Source organism: Elaeis guineensis, chromosome 14, assembly GCF_000442705.2.
Source record: "Elaeis guineensis isolate ETL-2024a chromosome 14, EG11, whole genome shotgun sequence".
Lineage (NCBI taxonomy): Eukaryota > Viridiplantae > Streptophyta > Magnoliopsida > Arecales > Arecaceae > Elaeis > Elaeis guineensis.
The window spans coordinates 52,082,833-52,104,097 of NC_026006.2; the positions used below are offsets into that span (position 1 = coordinate 52,082,833).

At 35.7% G+C, this 21,265-nt stretch overlaps 1 protein-coding gene across 2 annotated transcripts in view; it reads left to right on the forward strand.

Moving 5' to 3' along the window:
- The first annotated feature begins 5,300 nt into the window (after positions 1–5,300).
- LOC105057577 (protein DECREASED SIZE EXCLUSION LIMIT 1) overlaps positions 5,301–21,265 on the forward strand; it is a 35,598-nt gene continuing 19,633 nt past the window's right edge. Inside the window, exons 1-8 of one of the 2 annotated variants that reach the window (XM_073248530.1) lie at positions 5,301–5,594; positions 5,682–5,744; positions 5,834–5,902; positions 6,009–6,065; positions 6,334–6,578; positions 14,407–14,465; positions 14,591–14,684; positions 15,642–15,708. In XM_073248530.1, the coding sequence (XP_073104631.1) occupies positions 5,488–5,594; positions 5,682–5,744; positions 5,834–5,902; positions 6,009–6,065; positions 6,334–6,578; positions 14,407–14,465; positions 14,591–14,684; positions 15,642–15,708 (761 nt within the window). In that variant the 5' untranslated portion in view covers positions 5,301–5,487. The remainder of the gene's footprint in view (positions 5,595–5,681; positions 5,745–5,833; positions 5,903–6,008; positions 6,066–6,333; positions 6,579–14,406; positions 14,466–14,590; positions 14,685–15,641; positions 15,709–21,265) is intronic. The other variant, XM_010940221.4, reaches the window with a different exon arrangement.

Consider the following 21,265-nt stretch of genomic DNA (forward strand, 5'->3'; position numbering starts at 1 on the left):
TCTAATTCATAATCAGTGATATGTAACACATAACATCATATAAGCCATAAATATATACTTAACAATTAAGTATATAACATGTCATTATCGAAAATATATGGATCGAAATCATCGATGCATGAAATCATTTTTATATAAATAAATGATCAATGCCCATAATTTCTAACCTCTATCGTCGTTAAACTAAACTCGTTAGATTTACAATCTAAGTATCAAGAACCTTGCTCGATATCCTTTTGTCCAAGGATTTACTCTCCTATATATCCAAAATTAATATTAAAATAAAATCCATAACGTAGGAATTATTTGTCTAAAACTTTCTATTAGGGTCTACTAAGGTCTACCAACAAATCCTCTAGATCCTTTTCCCCCATAAATCTCCTGATCCATCTAAAAGAAAATAAATAAAATAAAAAGAATAACAAAAACTAGGGAAAAGAGAGAAAGGTTGGAGGAGAAAAATGAGAGGAGAGAAAAATGAGAAGAGAGAGAAGGAAGAACTCTCTCTTCCTCTCTTCTTCTAGAAAAACAGGGGCATCCACCCCTTCCCTCTTCTCTCCCAACCATGGCAGTGGAAAGCTCAAGACTGACGATCTATGGCGGCACTCAGTTGAGTAAGAAGGGAAAAAATCTAGCTGGCGGAAGGTGGTGCAACCCCAAAATAAGGGGAAGAAAAGGGATCGAAATGAAAAATCTCTGTTCATGCCCAAACCGGCAACTTATTGATCTAAAACCAAGCATCGACGATATTTATAGGGCCAAAAAAATAAAGAGACTATCTAGTCCTATGATGCCAATGGGGAGGGTTCCTATGATCCTTTTGATGGAAAAATCAGTGAAAACTGAAGGGAAAAACTCAAAAGATCAATAGTGATTTCTCGAGGAATTAAGGATGAAACTCCAGGATAGATATGTTCCTATAGATGAGATTTTCTAGGATTTCTTGATCTAATTTGGTTCGGATTGAGTCTCTATCTCTTGGTTTCATCGGTCATAGGAGAGAAAGAAATAAAGTCCAATCAAGACTCTCATTCTTTTTTTTTTTTTGGCTTTAAGATTTGTATGAAAATTTGGATCCTTACAGGATCATCCCATACCAAATACCTCTATAGGATATTGCTAAATAGGTCATAATAGAATTTGGGATGGATATACGTATGCAAAAAAATTTGCTTGACTACCATTCCTATATTAGATTTAAGGTTGAAAATGGGTTGGCCATGCCTCTAATCCAAGGGCAATCCATAACTTTTTTCAAGCTTTGGCTAGGTTTAGGGGCCTCCCTTCCCCCCCCCCCCCCAAAAAAAAAAGCTCAAGATTGACCCATAGAGAAAGAATAAAGGAGGAGATATAGCTCCTCTATGAAGGACTACATAAATCTTTGGATGACCTAAGATTGTCTCGACCAATAAACCACAATCTGTAGTAACTTTTTAATCAATCGATAATGATTTATAACCTGTTAAAAAAGTATATATAAATAAAACACAATCCAAGCCGATCCAAGCCCCCACCTGATTTTGACTCCGATGGATAAAAGTACAAGAGAAAATACCCCAAGAAAACATAGAAAAAATCAACAAAAATAAAGGAAGGACAAAAAAAATTAATAGGTAAGACCTTTTCCCTTCTTTTTCTTCATTTCATTCTCTTTTTTGGATATATGTGGGGAAGGAGAGATAGAGATCGGAAGGATTTCTTAGATTATGATTGGAGTTTTTTTTTCACTCAAGGATGAGTTGTGGCGGTGTGAGTTGGCCTGGTGAGGTTTTGAGATATTAATCTTGGTAGAAACATGATATTTTATAGGTTTGGGGATCTTTGATCAATCGGATTCTTCTTTGGCTATAAAATTTTCAATTTATGAAGTTTTATTGTCATGATATTATGAATATGATACCAAATTCATGGATTAAGTGAGTTGGTCAAACTAATTTCCATCATTATGTCTTTAAAATATGCATTTATTGGTATGGCCAATAATCTAAATCAATTATAATTTAGCTCTTATAAACAAAAATTCAGGACATAATTTTAAATAAGAATGCCAACTTTTGTTGCCATATTGAGTCATGTTTGGATCTAGATACTATGACAAAATTACGAAGTATAGCTCTTTTATAAAGGGCTACATAGAGATAACTTTTGCTTTATGTCTTAGTAATTAATTCTATACTATGCTTCAATTTGATGCTTCAGTCTAGGAATTTTGGACTTGATGAGATTTGAACTTCAAATCTTTAGATGAGATTACCTCGACCAATAAATCACAATCTGTAGCAACTTTTTAATTGATTGATAATAATTTATAATCTATTAAAAAAGTATATATAAATAAAACACAATTCAAGTCGATCCAACCCCCCACTCAATGGAGACTCCGATGGATGGAAGTACTAGAGGAAATACCTAGGGAAAACATAGAAAAAATCAATGAAAACAAAGGAAGGACGGGAAAAATTAACAGGTAAGATCTTTTCCCTTCTTTTTCTTTTCATTTCATTCTCTTTTTCGGATACATGTGGGGAAGGAGAGATGGAGATCGGAAGGGTTTCTTAGATTCCAATTGGAGTTTTTTTCTTTCTCTAGAATGAGTTGTGGCAGTGTGAGCTGGTCCCATAAGGTTTTGAGAGATTAATCTTGACGGAAACCTGATATTTTGTAGGTTTGGGAATCTTTGATCGAATGGATTCTTCTTTGACTACAAAATTTTTAATTTATGAAGTTCTATTGTCATGATAATATAAATATGATACCAAATCCATGGATTAAGTAAGTTGGTCAAACTAATTTCCAGCATTATATCTCAAAAATATGCATTTTTTAGTATGGCCAATCATCTAAATTAGTTACACTTCATCTCTTACAAACAAAAATCTATGACATAATTTTAAATAAGAATATCAAGTTTCGTTGTCAAATTGAGTCATATTTGGATCTAGATACTATGACAAAATTATGAGCTTTTGCTTTATGTCTTAGTAATTAATTCTATACTATGCTTCAATTTGATGCTTCTATCTAGAAATTTTTTACTTGGTGAGATTTGAACTCCAAATGTTTGGATGACCTAAGATTATCTCAACTAATAAACCACAATCTGTAGCAACTTTTTAATTGATTATTTGGCAAGAACAAAATTGATTAAACAAAAAAAGTGGTATTTAGCAAGAATAAAATTATATGTTATTCTTTTGGATATTTTCAAAATTTTAATAAAAATATTAATAAGTTCTACATTTTATTTTATGTTACACATAAATGTTTTTATTTTTTAAAGGGGGAAGATACATGATTGTTTTCTATCTATGCTTCAATTAAAGAGTATTATAAAATATAGACCCATGTGACTTTTTAGATATTATTTAATCTAAAAATTTATTAACAATTATGATTTTTTCCAATATTTTATCTATTTTTAACATGACAGATAATTTACTTTGTCAACAAACTAATAACGGTGATGAAGTCTTAGTAAGCTAAAGGAAATGCTAGACTCCTCCTTGAAATACTTATTAATAGTGAAATTAATTATATCCCCAACCTTAAAGAGAAAGTGGAGAAGAACCTTGCTTTGAGCTTGAAACATGCAATTAGGTCTGAAATTTCAGCCTTTATAGTTTAGGAATATATTGAGTTGAGTTTTAAAATATTATTTTAGATAAAGATTTTATTTTTATCTAATTAATTGATAAGTCACAGCTCACACATATAGCTACATAAATTTTTGTTGGAGTGATCAACGTTAGCTAGTTATGAATGATGGTATGAGCTCCATCCTATAATATAATACTTTACATCTATATTTTCCAATATATTTTTTCTCCTATACATAATATACTAAACATTTTTGTTATTTTAATCTACTTGTGGACATTGTACTAATTCTCAAACAGAAATAGTTCTAAGCAATTATTATATTCTTTCATTTACTACTTTATTTCCTAGATGCTATTGTGGATGTATAATGGAGTTCAGATAGAAAACTTTAAAATATATTTTTTCAATATTTGATTTTATTTGCAGATAATTTGTATGCTGCTCTCATATTCTATGTATATTTATGTTGATGATTTATTCATAGCTAGCACTTGAACACATGCAATGCATACTTAAGAAAATAATATAAAATTTTAAATTATAATGTATATAAATCTTATAAAATAATATTAAAACATAATTAGATTTTTATATTGATTGCAGATTTTTTTTGTATTTACCTACTTTCATAAATAACATAATAAAATATTTCTTTATATAGTCGGTATTTGTTTTGTCACTAATTTATTTACTCTCATAAACTTCTAATTATGTCAATTTTCTATTTATTTGCAACAAATATTTATTTATTTATTATCACAAAATGATAGTGAGAAAATAATAAAAAAGGATTTTTGGCATGATCTCAAGAAAAAGGAAATCTTTTATTAGATTTTCTTTATTTATTTATTATTTGCATTTTCTATTTTTTCTTTTTGTTTTCTATTATACTTTTTGTTTGACTATATATATATTTTTATTTATTGTTATAACTATAATTAAGTAAAATTTTTAATTATTAGTATAGAAAAGGACAAAGATAATCATGAAGGAATATTCTTAGATTTCAAAACTCATAAATTTTTGATAGTAATGATAAAGATTTTTATATATTAAAGGTGAAGACAAAAATAGAGATTCTGGAGGACTCATCTAGTGAATGATATACGGATGATTTTGAGCGACTATGTTTTCTAAGGTGCCAGGCACAATAATGTTGGAGAATGGGTAATCTCTTATGCGGTGGAGCATCTTAAAGGAGTGCTATCGGCTGATTTGCCAATTGTTCTTTTTTCATAATATTTTATTTTTTTAATTTATTATATATATTTGTTTAATTAAATAGAGGCATGATCCATCCATTTAATTAAAAAATAAAAATAAAAATTTTGCATTCACATTTTTCATTTCGAATAATACATATTCGATCGCTGGAGCTATAAATCGAGAGATCTTCGTTAAGGACGAGATAAGGCATTTTGATGTTCCTCTGCTGCTTCATGATATTTGGAGCCCTCAGACGTTCCACCATATGACGACTGTTTAATAAATTTTTTCGAAAGATGAATAGTGCTGTAAAGTGGATTGCTTCGTCCAAAAATATTATATAATATTTTATATTCTGATCTCTTGAGCTTCACTCGTATTAGACTAGTGTGGACGACGACGAGGACGGCAATGCATGCGTGGATAGTTCCGCTAAGTTTGGAACTTTGGAATCCACCTTGCTTGGTTTATCACGGACGACCCGATTTTTCTGGGCCGGGCGGTTGGGCTGGAGAGCCCGACTTTGGAGGGCTCGAGCCCGTCCCGGAACATAAGAGCAGGTGAGTCGGGAACCAATCGTCCTCGCCCTTCCTTTCTCCCCTCGCCGGCGCCGACACCCGCTACTCATCGCCGGCGACCACCATCTCTCCTCCTCGACCACCAGCCTCCACAGCTAGAACGATGACCACGAAGCGCCCTCCGCCCGACCCGGTCGCCGTCTTGAGGGGCCATCGCGCCTCCGTCATGGACGCCTGCTTCCACCATTCCAAACCGCTACTTTTCTCCGGGTGCCCACCTTCGCCTTCCCCATCTCTCTTCTTCTAAATCTCCGCACTCCGAAAAGCTTTTGAACTTATTGTTACTGGCTGTGTTAGTGCCTCCGACGGAGAGCTGCGGTTGTGGGATGCCGTGCAGCACCGAACGGTCTCTTCCACTTGGTATCCTTCTTTTGTTACTACTAAATTGATAGATAGTGATGGTTCCATGCGTCGAACTGTAGAGGCTTACTTCATGGGGCATCGTGCAGGGCTCATGGTGGAGCTTCCGGGGTCTACGGTGTCGCCACCAGTTCTGCTATCGGGAACAAAGTCGTGAGGTACCTTTGGTTTTTTTTTTCCCCCTTTTTTGTTGATTTTTCGTAGCTAGTATGAGAGGTCGGCTATTAGACCGAGCAATTAATATGTTTTCTAATGGATATGTAGTCAGGGTAGAGATGGGACATGTAAATGCTGGGAAATTGAAGAAGCTGGTCTGTCCAGGTACTTCAAATCATTCTCTGTAAAGACGTATTTTTCTTTTCTTTCTTTCTTTCTTTTTTTTTTTTTATGGATACCTTTCATTTTTCCCTGCTTTCTTGTTGGTATATTGGGGAAATTTGGGATTTTTTATTTGTCAGGCTTCCAAGTGACTAGAAGCTTTGCTCTGGGTTGTTGGATAATTATTCAGTAGATGTCATATTGCTCACTATCTTGTCTATTGGCATCCAAAGTTTGAGAGTGTGTTCTTATGCTTTGCTTTTGTTGTTAGGAAGCCCTTGGTTACTTTGAGGACGAACTCGTATCATTTTTGCAAGCTTTCCTTGGTGAAAGCTCCCGCTTGTACGTCACCATTTGAGCAGGCCTTGTCTGTTGATGAATTGGCCGGGAGGTCTGATTGCTCTACTACTGAATTAGAAGAGGATAAGGATAATTGTGGTTCAGCAGAAAAAGGGAACTTTTCTGTAGAATTTTCTGATGCGAATTGTGAGGAAAAATCTCAAACACAGATGGAAGGTTAGTATATTTCTGTTGTTGTTGAGATTGTTATTATTATTTTTTCATTGTTTGAAACATATTCATTCCAAATTAAGATGATGAAGAGAGGAAGCACATAGAAAACACCTTATCAACGTAACAAGTAAGATGAAATTAAACAGCATTTTTTTTTTGTTTTGGAAGTTTTAAAGAAAGAGGCAGCCTTTTGATAAAATGCTTGATAATCTATTCTTGAAGATTCTTCAATTGTCTATATTGCTAACTTTTGAACTGCAACTGATATGGTATAACACACCATTATTTAGATGCATCTTTATCTTACTCTTTTATTTGTCAACACATCTCAAGGCCTTCAATTTAGACAAAATCTATGAGTAGTATGTGCTAATTACCTATCAGTGGAAGCCACACATCCTTCTTTGTTTCCCAGACAGCAGGGTTCTCTTTTGTTAGCATATGCCTTAACATTGAAGTCCAACAAAATCTATGGTCTCGTGTCAAGAAAAAGCATGTATCACATGATATATCACATGATATGAACAAAGTAATACTGATCATATTTTTACTTACACCTCTAGGCCTGTATCCTTCAAAATCTCTATTCAGCTTACTAACGGCAAGCATGGACAGAAGATGAACCGCATTAAACTATTTACCAACCAAACCACCGCAAGATCTCAAACATGAATCATTACTTGCAACTTTAGATGTGATCCCAATTACGTGATTTAAAAAAGAAGTATTATCAATATTCCACGGTTCGCCGTATCAGGCCGAACTGTCCGATACGGGACGTACCGAACCGGACCGGTCCCTTACCGGTCCGGTTCGGGCCTGTTTTTCGGAAAACGACCCCGTACCGCACCGAACCGTCCGGTTCGGTGCGGTTTGGGCCCATACCGTCCGGAATCGGACAGTATTGCTCGGTTTGGTACCGGTTCGGGATGAACCGAATTGTACCGCTCAGAGGAAGGGGGAGGGGGGAAGGTGGGGGCCTTTTCACGTGGTTGGGGGGAGGGAGGGGGGAGAGAAATGGGCGTGGCCCACTTCATATGGGGAGAGGACCTAGTACTTTAATAAGTACCAGGCCTTCGGTGTTCTCTGAGAGTTCTCACAGAACACCCATGGCCGTGGGCAATTTAATCGTTGAGACCTCCAAAAAATTAGAAAAGAAGGCAAAATTTCGTGAAATTGGAGGAGTGATTTGAGAAAAGGCTGATCTTTGGTCGGAGGTAAGATAATCTGTTATTTTATTAGTAAATATTTTTTTTTTGTTTTTGTTGTTAGAAATAGGATAAAAATGAGGTAAAATAAAAATAGGAGAAAATCATACCAAAATCTTTTGATTTTGGTATGATTTAATTATATGTGATAGATCTTTGGAAGATCTACACGATGACACCAAAATTATTAATTTTCGTTAATTATATATTTTTTAAATATTTTTAAATATTTATTTATTTAAAAATAAAAAAATATAAATTTTAGGAAAAAAATTAGAGTTTAGGAATCATGTTTAGAATGATTCAAGCTACTTATATCTAATTTCAGAATTTTTTTTCAAATATTTGAAATTAAAAAAATATTTTTTTAATTATTTAAATTAAAAAATTTAATTATAAAATAAAAAATATATAAAAATAATGTTATATTTTAGTTAATTTAAAAATATTATTTGAAGCATATAACATATTTATTTTGAATTTATAAGTTTTAAAATAATTATTAAAATTATTTTAAAATTATATATAATTATTTTAATTATCATTAAACTATCGTGTTTTGTTATACTTGTATATATTTTAATTATATATATATACTGCGGACGATCTTGCACGTGGAGTATGGTCCATGGATGTATCTGGATCATCCTCGCATTATGGATCCTATTATCCACAGTCACCTTATGATCCATATGCATATGGTGCATCCGAGGCATTATCTTCTTGTGGTTACTACCCTATGTAGTCTGGAGCATCTTACGGATCAGATTTTGCTACTGGCATATTTGGATGGGCTCCTCCACAACCGTACCATCATCTCGAGGATACTTCTCAGAGTCAGAATTTTAACGAGAGGTCTGAGATGTCTTACAATTCAGAGAGGATGCCTTATGGGATGATGAATATTTGAAAGTACGGTGCAGCTTGACTAGAGGGTTGGACTGATATCCCTTCAGATTATGTTGATGATCCAGACATCTACGAGCGTCACAGACACTCAATAAGAAATTAAATACAGAGTACATCTGAAGGTTCGTATATCAGTTATTGCGCTTTGTACTTAAATATTTAGATACATTTTAATACATATTTTATATATTTTTTCTTTAGTTTTAAGATGACATAGTTGAAATATAATGTAAATAAATATATGTTTGAAATTTTGGATCAAGAGTCTTTGTATCGCAATCTAACTCCAAATTAAACCCAAATATGTCAATAATATGCAATATAATGCCATATTGAGGTTGTATTTATCAATTATTAACTTTAAAAATTTTTAAAAAAAATGAAAATCGAAAAAAATATTGTGTACCGGTACCGGACCGGTACGCTTAGGCGTACCGTGTGTCGGTATGGTATGGTATCGGTACCGTACAGTATCGATCCGGCACCGGCATGCCGTTCGGTACCGGTACAGCAAACCTTGATCAATATGATTTATAACATGAGCAGCTATGGGATGATCACAATTGTGCCATGATCACAAGTATGGAGGGCATGGCATAATATGCGCAACAATAGATTATGACCATGATAACAAAATTATTAATCTACATGATCTATAACATGAGCAGCTATGGGATGTTTACAAATGTGTGATGATTACAAGGATGGAGGGAATGGCAGAATATACACAACAATAGGTTATGACCATTAAAAAAAAGTATTATCAATATGATCTATAACATGAGCAGCTATGGGATGATCACAATTGTGATCACAAGTATGGAGGGAATGGCATAATATGCACGACAATAGATTATGACCTGATAAAAAAAATAATTAATCTACATGATCTATAACATGAGCAGCTATGAGATGTTTACGAATGTGCCATGATTACAAGGTACAGAGGGAGTGGCAGAATATGCACAACAATAGGTTATGACCATCTTGTATAACATGTAAACATAATAATCAACTACAAGTATGTACAACATATACATTGATACATAACCATAATCATCTAGTCATTTCCAAACTGTTTGGGGTCAGCTTTATGGATCCCCATTTGCCAAATATTTCTATTTAGGGCCATCTTTGATGCTATTCTAAGTTCTCGATATTCTTCCTCACAATCACCATCCATGTCATCTTAGGTCTTTTGTCCTTTTCTTACCACCTTCCACACACACTAAGGTGTCTTGTTACTGGAGCTTCCTTAGATCTTCTTTGTACATGTCCATGCCACCTCAGTCGATTTTTCATTATTTTGTTCTTACTTTGTGCATCTATTACAACTCCTCTAATATATTCATTTCTTATTTTACCTTTTCTAACTTTTCCACACATCCACCTTAACATTCTCATTTTTGCTATACTTAACTTGTTTTCATGTACTTTATTTATTGTCTAGCACTCTGAACTAAGGAAGGCTGAACCATCTCGAATTGTCTAATTTGGGGCTGCCGAATCGTACCGATGGTGGATCAGGAAGGTTCTGGCCTTCAAAACAAGAGCAACGACAAAACGGGGGAGGGAGAAGGAAAGAGAGGGAAGGGGAGGGAAGGAAAGGGAAAGGGCAAAAGGGCCTTTGGAGGCGTTGCGGAGTCGGTGGGCCTTGTCCCAATCCGACACAGCTTGGGGAACAGAAGGGGGGGGAGAGAGAGAGAGAGAGAGAGAGAGAGAGAGAGGGAGAGGGAAGAGGAGGGAAGGAAGGGGAGAGGGCGAAATAGCCTTTTGAGGCCACCGGAGTTGCTGCAGAGGCCGTGGACCTCCATTCGATCGGAATAGGGGCTTTAGCCTCTATTTCTTTTTTATTTTTGATGTATCAAGTGAAGTCTGCCCCCGGTTCGATCGAACGGAGGCCCACAGCCTTCGCAGCGGCTCCGACGGCCTTTGGAGGCCATTTTCCCCTCTCCCTTTCCTTCCCTCCCCTTCCCCTCTCTCTCTTTCCCTCTCTTTCCTTCTCCCTCTCGTCCTCTTTGCTGTGTTGGTTTGGCTGGGGTGCGGAATGGTATGACAGCATACCGAATTGTATCGTTGGCTAACCAATCTAGGGTCTATAATTGACATGGCGAACCTTGCTTTGAACCATGCAGCATGACATGCCTAACTGTTGTTCTATAAAATTTTCTTTAAATCTCCAAGATATGCAGTTATCAATAGTATTCTAGATGTACCTCTTCACTTCATCCAACCAACTGTAATTCTATTATCTTCATCTATCTCCTTGTTATTTTGTATAATAGATCCTAAGTAACAAAATAATCACTTTATGGTGTCTCTCGGTCATCAATTTTTTTTGGTATCACATCTTCATTTCTATTCTCACTAAATTTACATTTCATTTACTTTGTCATTGTTCTACTAATCTTTAAGCCCTTATTCTTTAAAATTTTATTTCATAAGTCCAATTCATTATTTAATGTAGTTCTCTTTTCATCAATTTACATTATAATGTCCACAAATAACATACATCGTGGTAATTCATCCTAAGTATTAGTAGTAAATTTATCCATTATTGATCCTAAAAGATATATGGGCTTAGTTCTGATCTTTGAAGCAAGCCTTTAGTAATTGGAAATACACTTGTTATACCACAATGACTTCTACTATTTGTCAATGTCCAAGTATACATATCCTCAATTATTTTAATATACAACTTATATCTACCTTTCTTCTTAATGCCCACTAGGTTACTTTTCTCGGGACCTATAATAAGCTTTTTTAGGTCAACAAATACCACATGCAGATTTTTTTTCCTATATATATATATATATATATATATATATATATATATATATATATATATAGGGGCAGACTTGGGTAAGATCAATCGGATTTGGACTCAGATTCAATCAGATTAAAACTGGACAATGGGGGTTCTATATCGATGATCCAAGCTATTGGATGTGATTTACTATCTCAAAACTATTTGTACACCAAAAATCATATAATTTGGAGATTTCTAGCTTGTGCATCAAGTGATCAAAAAATATATTTAATATAATTTTATTTAGGCTATCCAATTTTTGACTACTTGATGTATAGGTTAGGACATGGTATTCCGTACTGGTCTGAACCGATCGGTGCATCCCATACCTTATTGTATCGGTGGGGAACCGGTTTGGTTCATGTTAGATTTTCAAAAAAATAGCCTGAATTGGACCGACCTGATCGGTTCGATACGGTATTAGCCCGAACCACTCGATACCAGATGGTTTGGTCCAGTTCGGTATGGTTCGGGGCCGGTTCGGCCTGATTTTTTTTTTGTGCTGTTGGATGGGATTTTTTTATTTTTTTATATACGATACAGTACGGTATGGTACCGGCCGGCAACCGGCATAGGTTCCGGTACCGAGTCCACGAATCTTGGGTTAGGATCTCCAAATCATATGATTTTTTGTGTGCAAGTAGTTTGAAATAGTAGATCATATTCAACGGCTTGGATCATTGATGTAGGATCCTTATTATATACTTTTGACCTGACCGGATCTGAGTTTAAATCCAATCAACCTGATTCTAGTCTGGCTTTCTCTCTCTCTCTATATATAAGTAAAAAGATAGCCTTCATCGTTGATTTTTCAGACATAAATCCATATTGCTTATGTGAAACATTTCTTATTTTTCTTAATATTTGTTTAATTACCTTTTCTCATAATTTCATAGAGTGACTCATAAGTTTAATTCATCAATAATTAGAACAGTTTTGTACATTACCTTTATTCTTGTAGATAAGTACAAGTACTACAATACTTCTCTTGCAATCATCTGGTATTTTCTTAGTTTTTAAGATTTTATTAAATAAGTTAGTAAGCTAATTTTACCCAATATCTCCATGATTTTGCAAATCTCAATTGGTATTTTGTCTAGCCCTAATGCCTTACCTTTTTGCATTCTTTTGAAAACTATCTCCACTTCACTTTTATGAATTGTACAAATAGAACCTTGATGCCTGACTACTTTTACTTTTTCTTTTTCTTTTTCAATGAAGATTTGTCTAGTAGAATCTTCAATTAAAAATTTTCAAAATAATATCCTCCTCTTTTTTTAATTTTCTCATCTTTCACAGATATCCTATTATCCTCACTTTCACTACATCTAACTTGATCAGTGCTTTTAGATTTCCTCTCTCTAGCTTTAGCTATTTCGTAAATTTCATTCTCACTCTCTTTTGAACCAATCTTAAAATGCCAAAAATATATGTAATAGTAGATAACTTATATTAATCAAAAAGCCAAATTGTATCATTGAGTTTTTAGCTTTGTGCATCAAGGTAAGGCCTAATAAAGTTCATGAACGTATTATGATTCGATCTGTAGATTAAGGCTGTTAGAAGAGTCACACATGTGGTATGCCAATATGTACCAAAATATTCCCCATACAACTCAGTGAATAGTGACTCATGTTTGAAGAGTTCGCATCTAGATATGGAAGTATGTTAATCTCAGTAAAGAAGCCTGGTAGCCTATGAACTAGTCATCAGGTTAGATCTAGGTTATTGGATTTATGAATTAACATGATGGACAAAAAAAGTTGTGAAGGAGAGGAAATCTGATCCACAATGCTAAGGGAGAATAACTCCAAACCAAACAACCATAGAGCGACATGGCCATCACACAATCCAAAGTCTTGGTGAAGGTGCAGGAATGTGAGACAAGATCTCTTGTTCTTTTAGTAAACGGGTTGCATTCAAAGATGCTTGAGTCGGTGGTGTCAGGATCATCAGTCCTGTCTACGTTAATGAAGGGTTTGGGTTATTATGACATTGAATGGAAGAAAGTAATAGGGATTTTACAGAGGCTTTTGACCAGTCCTCTTTCCTATATAGTCTTTATTTGCATTTCATTTCAATCATTTTTGTCCCAATTCATTGAATTTTAGCCCTCATATTCCAAATAATTCCTGTGAAATTTTAATTTAGCATTTACTCCAATTTTCAGTCTTACCACTCGACCCTTTATCATCAGCATTAACTACTTGAATGACCTTTTCTTAATTAACCATGTTCATTTTCTGACAAATTGGTAGAGCTGATAGTTCAAAGATGACCCTCTGATGGGTGTCTCTCAAATATAGAAATCCTTTTGTTTTCCCACACAGTTTCCTGATGTCTTGTAAATAAATGATGCTATACATCATAATCATGATATTCTCTGAATTATTGAAAAAATCTGGGTGAGGATTCTGTGAATTATTCCCACATATGTGATTCACCACGTTTTCAGTGATTCACTAATCTCACAAAAAAATCTTTCTTTTTTCATGTCATATATGTATTTTTGAAGTATTTGAATTGCTATTTTCTGTTGTTGCCTGTATAATTTTTTTGCTTTTGCCCATATTTGTATGTTGATATATCAATGACTTTACATTCCTTGCATTTTTTTAAAAAAAATTGTTAATCTCAAACTCTTTTATTTTTCTACAAAATGTCACTTTTTTTTTTAAATTCCAAGTTTTTTTCTTGCCGATGCATTATGGATAGTCAATCATGGTAACTTTGTGTTGGATATTCCATTAGAAAATTCATTTTTTTTGTGTAGATTGCTTCCAACCAATAGAAATCACAAGTGGGTATCTGTTATTATTTAGGATAGAAATAAGTGCTTTTATCAATCCTTTCTCAGTTTTCTTAGATTCTTTGACTACTGACTTCATTTATTAACATTTATTAGATTTTTTGACCACTTGTGGACCTAAGTTGATGGCCCTAGCTGGTGAAGAATCATCACAGGTAGTTCTGCAACTGTATTCCACATAAAATTGTGAGACCTGATAGATATCATGAGGCTTGTTGGTTATGATTTTTGTCTTGTTTGCTCACCTTGTCACCTTGTATTGTTCTTTTTTGGCGGAAAGGTTGAAATTTGGGATCTCAACACTGCAGAAAGGTTAATTTGCTTACCTCAGACTTCCAATGCTAGTTCCACTGAGCACCCTACAAAGAAAAGAGGTGAACTTTGCTTTTGAATCACATATAAACTTATGTGTTTTAATGAAAATTTTGTGGAATTTCCATTTATTGTGCTTCAGCATTTATGATGCTTGAATTTACTGCATAAATCCATAGGGAGCTGAACCTGCTTCCAAATTCCATTCTTTCTGCTTGCATATTTGATGATTGAGTCTTTATTTCACAAGTGTTGCAAATTCAATTCTTTTGCATCAATCTTGACTTATCATTGTTTTCATTGCCACTGAATGTAGGCAACAATAATCATGTTAAAGAGATTTTAGTTAGATTAGAAGTATAATAGATTATAGACAAGTGATAGGTGCTTTTACTTGCTAGCATATGCTGGAGTTGCTTTGTTGCACTTTGGCATGGGAAGTGGCTCTTGTTTTGGTTGCTTGATTCAATTACTCTCCCAAATAAAATGAGAAAAGAAATCATTAATGTGATGGCAGAATATCTCTAAATAGCATTATGTGACTTAAGAAAGAGCAATATATATATATATATATAAATATATATATATTTTAGTAGAAAGTATAATGAGGAATGGTTGTTCAACCTGTATAGCACTTTCTAGAATGCTTAGAAACTTGAAGGTTTCTAAATGCTGAGGATGACAAGTAAAGAAGCATCAATGTAGGGTAAATATGCACATGCTGATAATCATATAGTTAGGAAGTTAGTACTTAGTAGGACTCATACTTACAATTGATTGACCACTTATTCTACTATATTAATAGTTTTATGTTGCTACTAAAGTTGTTGATGATGAGACTTTCAGGTTGAGTGCATATTCCTTTACAATATCAGTATCCTGCTCATGTTGCTGATGTCAGTTTTCCCATCATTGTGTTGTCTCAACTTCTTGATTGTCAAATCTTTTAAACATAATGCTTGGAGAATTTTTTTATGACTTCCAATATCTAACACCTGTCATTTAATTGATGTTTGTAGGGATGTGTATGGCTGTTCAAGCTTTCCTACCATCTGAATCACAGGGGGTCTTAAATGTTTTGTCTGGGTGTGTCTTCTTAAGCTTTACATATTTAGTTTTTAAAATTTTCCATGACTGCCCTGACATTTGGATACATTCAAGGTCTAGTGAACCGGAACCGATTGCTATACCAATCAGCATCCGGTCCCATATGGTCCCATTTCTTACCATATTAACACCCGGTGCACTTTGATATATCGGTTCAGCATATGTACACCCTTTTTTGTTTTTTATTCTTTCAATTTTTATTTTGGGGGATTATTTTGATGCTATTTTGATGTTATTTTATGTCATATTGGTCTCGATAGACTGTATAATCGGTCATGAATGCAATTGTGATATAATTAATATGGACAATATATATTTTTGATCTTGAAAATACATATATCAGATTGATCTGAATTATAAAATATGTACTGATATCTAGTTCCTTGTGAAGTGTCTATGCTATGGAATGCCATACCATCTTGTACCATCCGTATCATATCGTACCGGTCTCGTATCGGTACACCATACTGAAGCATACAGACATTACTATACTGTACTGAACCACGTACCGACATTAAACAGAATTTTATCGGTATGGGGTCCGGTACCGATACGGCGAACTTTGGTCTATGTTGGTTGTAGACATTGGGATCTTGATCATTGTTGGGGTATGGGATTTGATTCCAACCCAGATATTGTGCCCACCTTTGCATCTGATAATTTGAGCCTCTTCAATAGCCACCTTGATTCTAATCTGGTGTCTGATATTATTAGGTTCACCATGCCATATGAGGCCAGTTTGTGGTAGCGAACTTTGATGCATAATTTGGTTGAGACTATGGTGGATGGTAGCGATTCGAATATGATGTCCTAGACATAGGATATCCATATGGATTATATCTTAGTTGCATGGAATAGAATCTCATGTACGATTCAGATTCACATATGTCCAAAGACCTACTCCACATGCTAGGTCATCTGTAGCATTATTGTGTCCTAAACCACCTTGAGGGCCCCATCTCTTATATGCTACTGTATCCTTGTAGGCTTTAGGTTGTGCATTGAAGTCTATATCCCACATGGCATGAATGAACTTTGACTTGTCAGCGAATCAACTAGAGATCATAGGGCTGTAAGCAAGGTTTCTTGTACCGATACCGGATGGCGTGCCGGTGCCGTCTCGATATGGTATGATACCGGTACCGTACCGTACCGACACATGATACCCTAAAGCGTATCGGTACACAATTTTTTTTTTCGATTTTCAATTTTTTTGGATGAAGTTAATAATTAATAAATACAACCTCAAAATGGTATTATATTGCATATTATTGACATATTTGGGTTCAATTTGGAGTTAGGTAGCGGTACAAAGATTTTTGATCCAAAATTTCAAACATATATTTATTTACATTATATTTCAACTATGTAATCTTAAAATTAAAGAAAAAATATATAAAATATGCATTAAAATATATTTAAATATTTAAGTATAAAACGCAATAACTGATATACGAACCTCAAGATGTACTCTGCATTTAATTTTTTGTCGAGTGTCTGTGATGCTCGTAGATGTCTGAATCATTAACATAATCTGGAGGGACATCAGTCTAACTCTTTAGTCAAGCTGTACCATACTCTCAAATATTCATCCCATAAGGCATCCTCTCTGGATTGTAAGACATCTCAGACCTCTCACTAAAACTCTGGCTCTGAAAAGTATCCTCGGGATGATGGTACGACTGGGGAGGAGCCCATTCAAATATGTCAGTAGCAAAATCTGATCCGTAAGATGCTCCAGACTGCATAGGGTAGTAACCACTAGAAGACGATGTCTCGGATGCACCATATGCATATGGATTATAAGGTGGCTGCGGATAATAGGATCCATAATGTGAGGATGATGCAGCTACATCTATGGATCCTTCTCCACGTGCAAGATCGTTCGTAGCTGCATCATGTACTTGACGACCTCTAGGAGTCCGTCGTTTATATGAAATCGGCTCCTCACGGTCTCTACCGACTCGTCCACCATGATCCCTATATTGCATGACATGTGTCAACTGAGACTCGTCGGTGAATTGAATATCACCCTGTAGCTGTGTCTCATAAACGGTGGTCTCTTGTCATCCAGTTCCTCCCTGATCATCAGATCCAAAGATCTATCACATATAATTAAATTATACCAAAATCATAAGATTTTGACATGATTTTCTCCTATTTTCATTTTACCTCATTTTTATTCTATTTCTAACAATAAAAATAAAAAAAATATTTACTAATAAAATAACAGATTATCTTACTTCCGGCCAAAGATCAGCCTCTTCTCAAATCACTCCTCCAATTTCACGGTATTTTGCCTTCTTTTTTTAATTTTTTGGAGGTCTCAATGAAACCGTTGAGACCAAGGTTGCCCACGGCCACGGGTATTCTCTGAGAACTCTCAGAGAACATCGAAGGCCTGGTGCTTATTAAAGCACATGTCGGAGTAAGCACCAGGCCCTCCCCCCTTCTCTCCCCCCACCCATGTGAAGTGGGCCACACCCATTTCTCTCCCCCATCCCCCCCGACCCACCACGTGAAAAGACCCCTACCTTCCCCCCTCCTCCCCTCCCCCAACGTGAAATGGCCCCTCGGGCGGTACGGTTCGGTTCATCCCGAACCAGCGATGAACCGAGCTTATACTGCCCGGTTCCGGACGGTATGGGCTTGAACCGTATCGAACCGGGTGGTTCGGTGCGATTCGGGGTCGTTTTTCGAAAAACAGGCCCGAACCGGATCGGTAAGGGACCGGTCCGGCTCGGTACATCCCGTACTGGACGGTTCTGCTCAATACGACAAACCCTGATTGTAAGTCATATGCATTACCACCATGTCCACTCCTACCTTCCTGGTCACCAGATGCATCATTGCTCCAACTGTCATTATCATCATGGTTTATATTGTGAGATGATTTGTGCAACCAGTCATTTGAGGGCTCACTGGTCTTAGATCTAAGCGAACAGCCTCCTTATCTGCTCTGTCCAACAAATTTGCAGTTATCTTTCCTTTCCCTTTCTTGCTGCTCTTGGAAATTTCTTTTTTTGCCTGGATGCCCTTGCTTGCCTAGCTCTTCTGGGTGCCTCAACTCGGTCCACCATTTTCATTGGCCCTACCTCCCTGATTGGACTGGTTACTATGGTGATCTCTTCTTAGAATCTCTCTATTATATCTCTGGGAGCATATCTCAAATATAGAGCCTACAATGATAACCCTTGTGGTTGCACAGTAGCCTCAGCTGGTATGAGCATGGAATGTGTTGCTCTGCTCATTGCTCTATATTCATCTTAGCCTCTTTTACTATGAAACTAACCAGTTGAGAAGGCAATCCTGACTCATCAAGCTCTAGTTGCTGCTACTGCTGTCATCCTTTAAGCCAATGAATTATCGAATCTTCTTCTTCATATACAAAAGCATTGTAAAACGGATCATCATTACTTCAGCTCTACCTCCTCTTGGATGCATTTCAATCTGAGCCTTAGATTATAATGCACGTATACCAGGTCATTCAGTTGCTTGTATGTGAAATAGTTCCTCAGTTTCTTGTGAATTAGGACAAAAGGTTGACTAATTGTATTTATAGCCGCTGGAGGAGGCCATTTGTGAGTGGATCTGGATAGCTAACTTGCCGTGGTTTTTCATGGCAGTTTGAAGTGGAACCATTATTCAGTGGCAAATGCAATCAAGTTAATTGCATATTAGATACTATTTATTATGAAATATTAAATCGTCCAAAAATATCTAGATTCGTGTTGTATTTGCTGCCGCAACTGCCAGCTAACCAAAATTGTGGGAGCCCTTTCTAAAAGCTTGAGTTTGTGAAACATGCATGATATATGATGTCAATGATTTGCTCAAATTGACAAAATAAGGATCCCCATATCCTATTACAATTAACCTACATCCTAAACATTGGCAATGATGATCGGATCAGACTTCATCTTAGAGATAACATTGTGCATGGCGGTCAAAGGTTCCTTGTCCGTATCCTTTTTTGAGACATTGCATTGGAACTTTGGATTGAGGAAAGTTAGCTGCCAAGACATATTGATTTATTAAACAAATCTTTTATTGCACTTGAATTTTATTTTATGAGTAAACAAGTATTGAGAATTGTATTTGTATTACCTGCTAGATGCAACTCCTTGTTCGTTTGGTAATCTTACCTCTGCTTAATGATGTCGATGTACTCATCATCATGCTTTGTATCCAGGATTCTGAAATCGATACTGAGCACCGTATCGATTTTGATGCGGTATGGTATGGTATTGCGAACCGTACCATACCGTGTGTCGATACGCAATGGCGTACCGATACCGGTATGCCATCAATTTTTTTTTGATTTTTTTAGTTGAATTTGATTTCAATTTTTTTTACTTTTTAAATTACTTTATATCCAAATTAATATTTATTTATGCCATATAACAGTTGTACCATCCAAAAAAAATCTAAAAGACTAAAAAAATATATTAAATATATCTAAAGTATAAATTACAAAGAATAATATGCTAACCTTAGGTTCTCTACTGATCTAATATCTCGTCAAGTGTCTGTGTCGCTCGTAGATATCCGGATCATCCGTATATTCTGGAAGAACATCTGTCCATCACTCTAACCAAGTAACACTGTAATCTTGAATATGCATTCCATAAGGTATCCTTTCTAGTTTGTAAGACATCAGATCTCTCGCTCAAATTTTGATTCTGAGAGGTATCTTCGGGATGATGATATGGCTGTGGAGAGACTCATCCAAATATACCAGTAGCAAAATTCGATCTATAAAATATTCCGGACTGTATAGGATAGTAGCCACTGGAAGCCGATATCTCGGATACACCATATCTATATAGATCATAAGCTGTCTGCAGGTGATAGGATCCATAATATGAGAATGATCTAGATACATCCATGGATCCTAGTTCACGTGTAAGATTATCTACAGCTGTATCATACACTGAACGATCTCTGGGAGGCCGTCGTCTATATGAGATCATCTCCTTATGAGGTCTATCAGGTTGTCCATCATGGTCCCTATCTTGTGTGGCATGTGTAAATTGGGACTCATCGGTGAATCGAATACCATCCTACAGTTGCGTCTTATGAATAGTGATCTCATATCCTCCAGTCTCCTTGATCATTAGATCCATGATTGCTATCATCACTCTCACTGCCGATAGTCTCTGAATGTGAGTCAACTGACTCCTGTACTCTCGAGGGTGCTACAACTGTTGTTTTTTTTTTGCCTTTTCAAATTCCCTCAGTATTCCACTGTGACAGACCTCGTCCCAGCATTTTTCGCTCAAACATCTGGCCGGATGACTCAAATATGGAGTCACGTGATGAATGACTCCCCTATGATCCCTCAGGCTGTGGCTGATCAGCTGAAACTCTATGTGAAATATTTTTTTCTACCCACTGTCTTGGATCCATCTTGATCTCTCTAGCTACCACTGGTTGGTCGTGGAGGGGATCTCATTTCGGCTCCTATTGTTGGCCTGCAAGCCTTCTAATCATCGGATTCTCATCATCAATGGCAGAATCATCTATCGTCGGATTC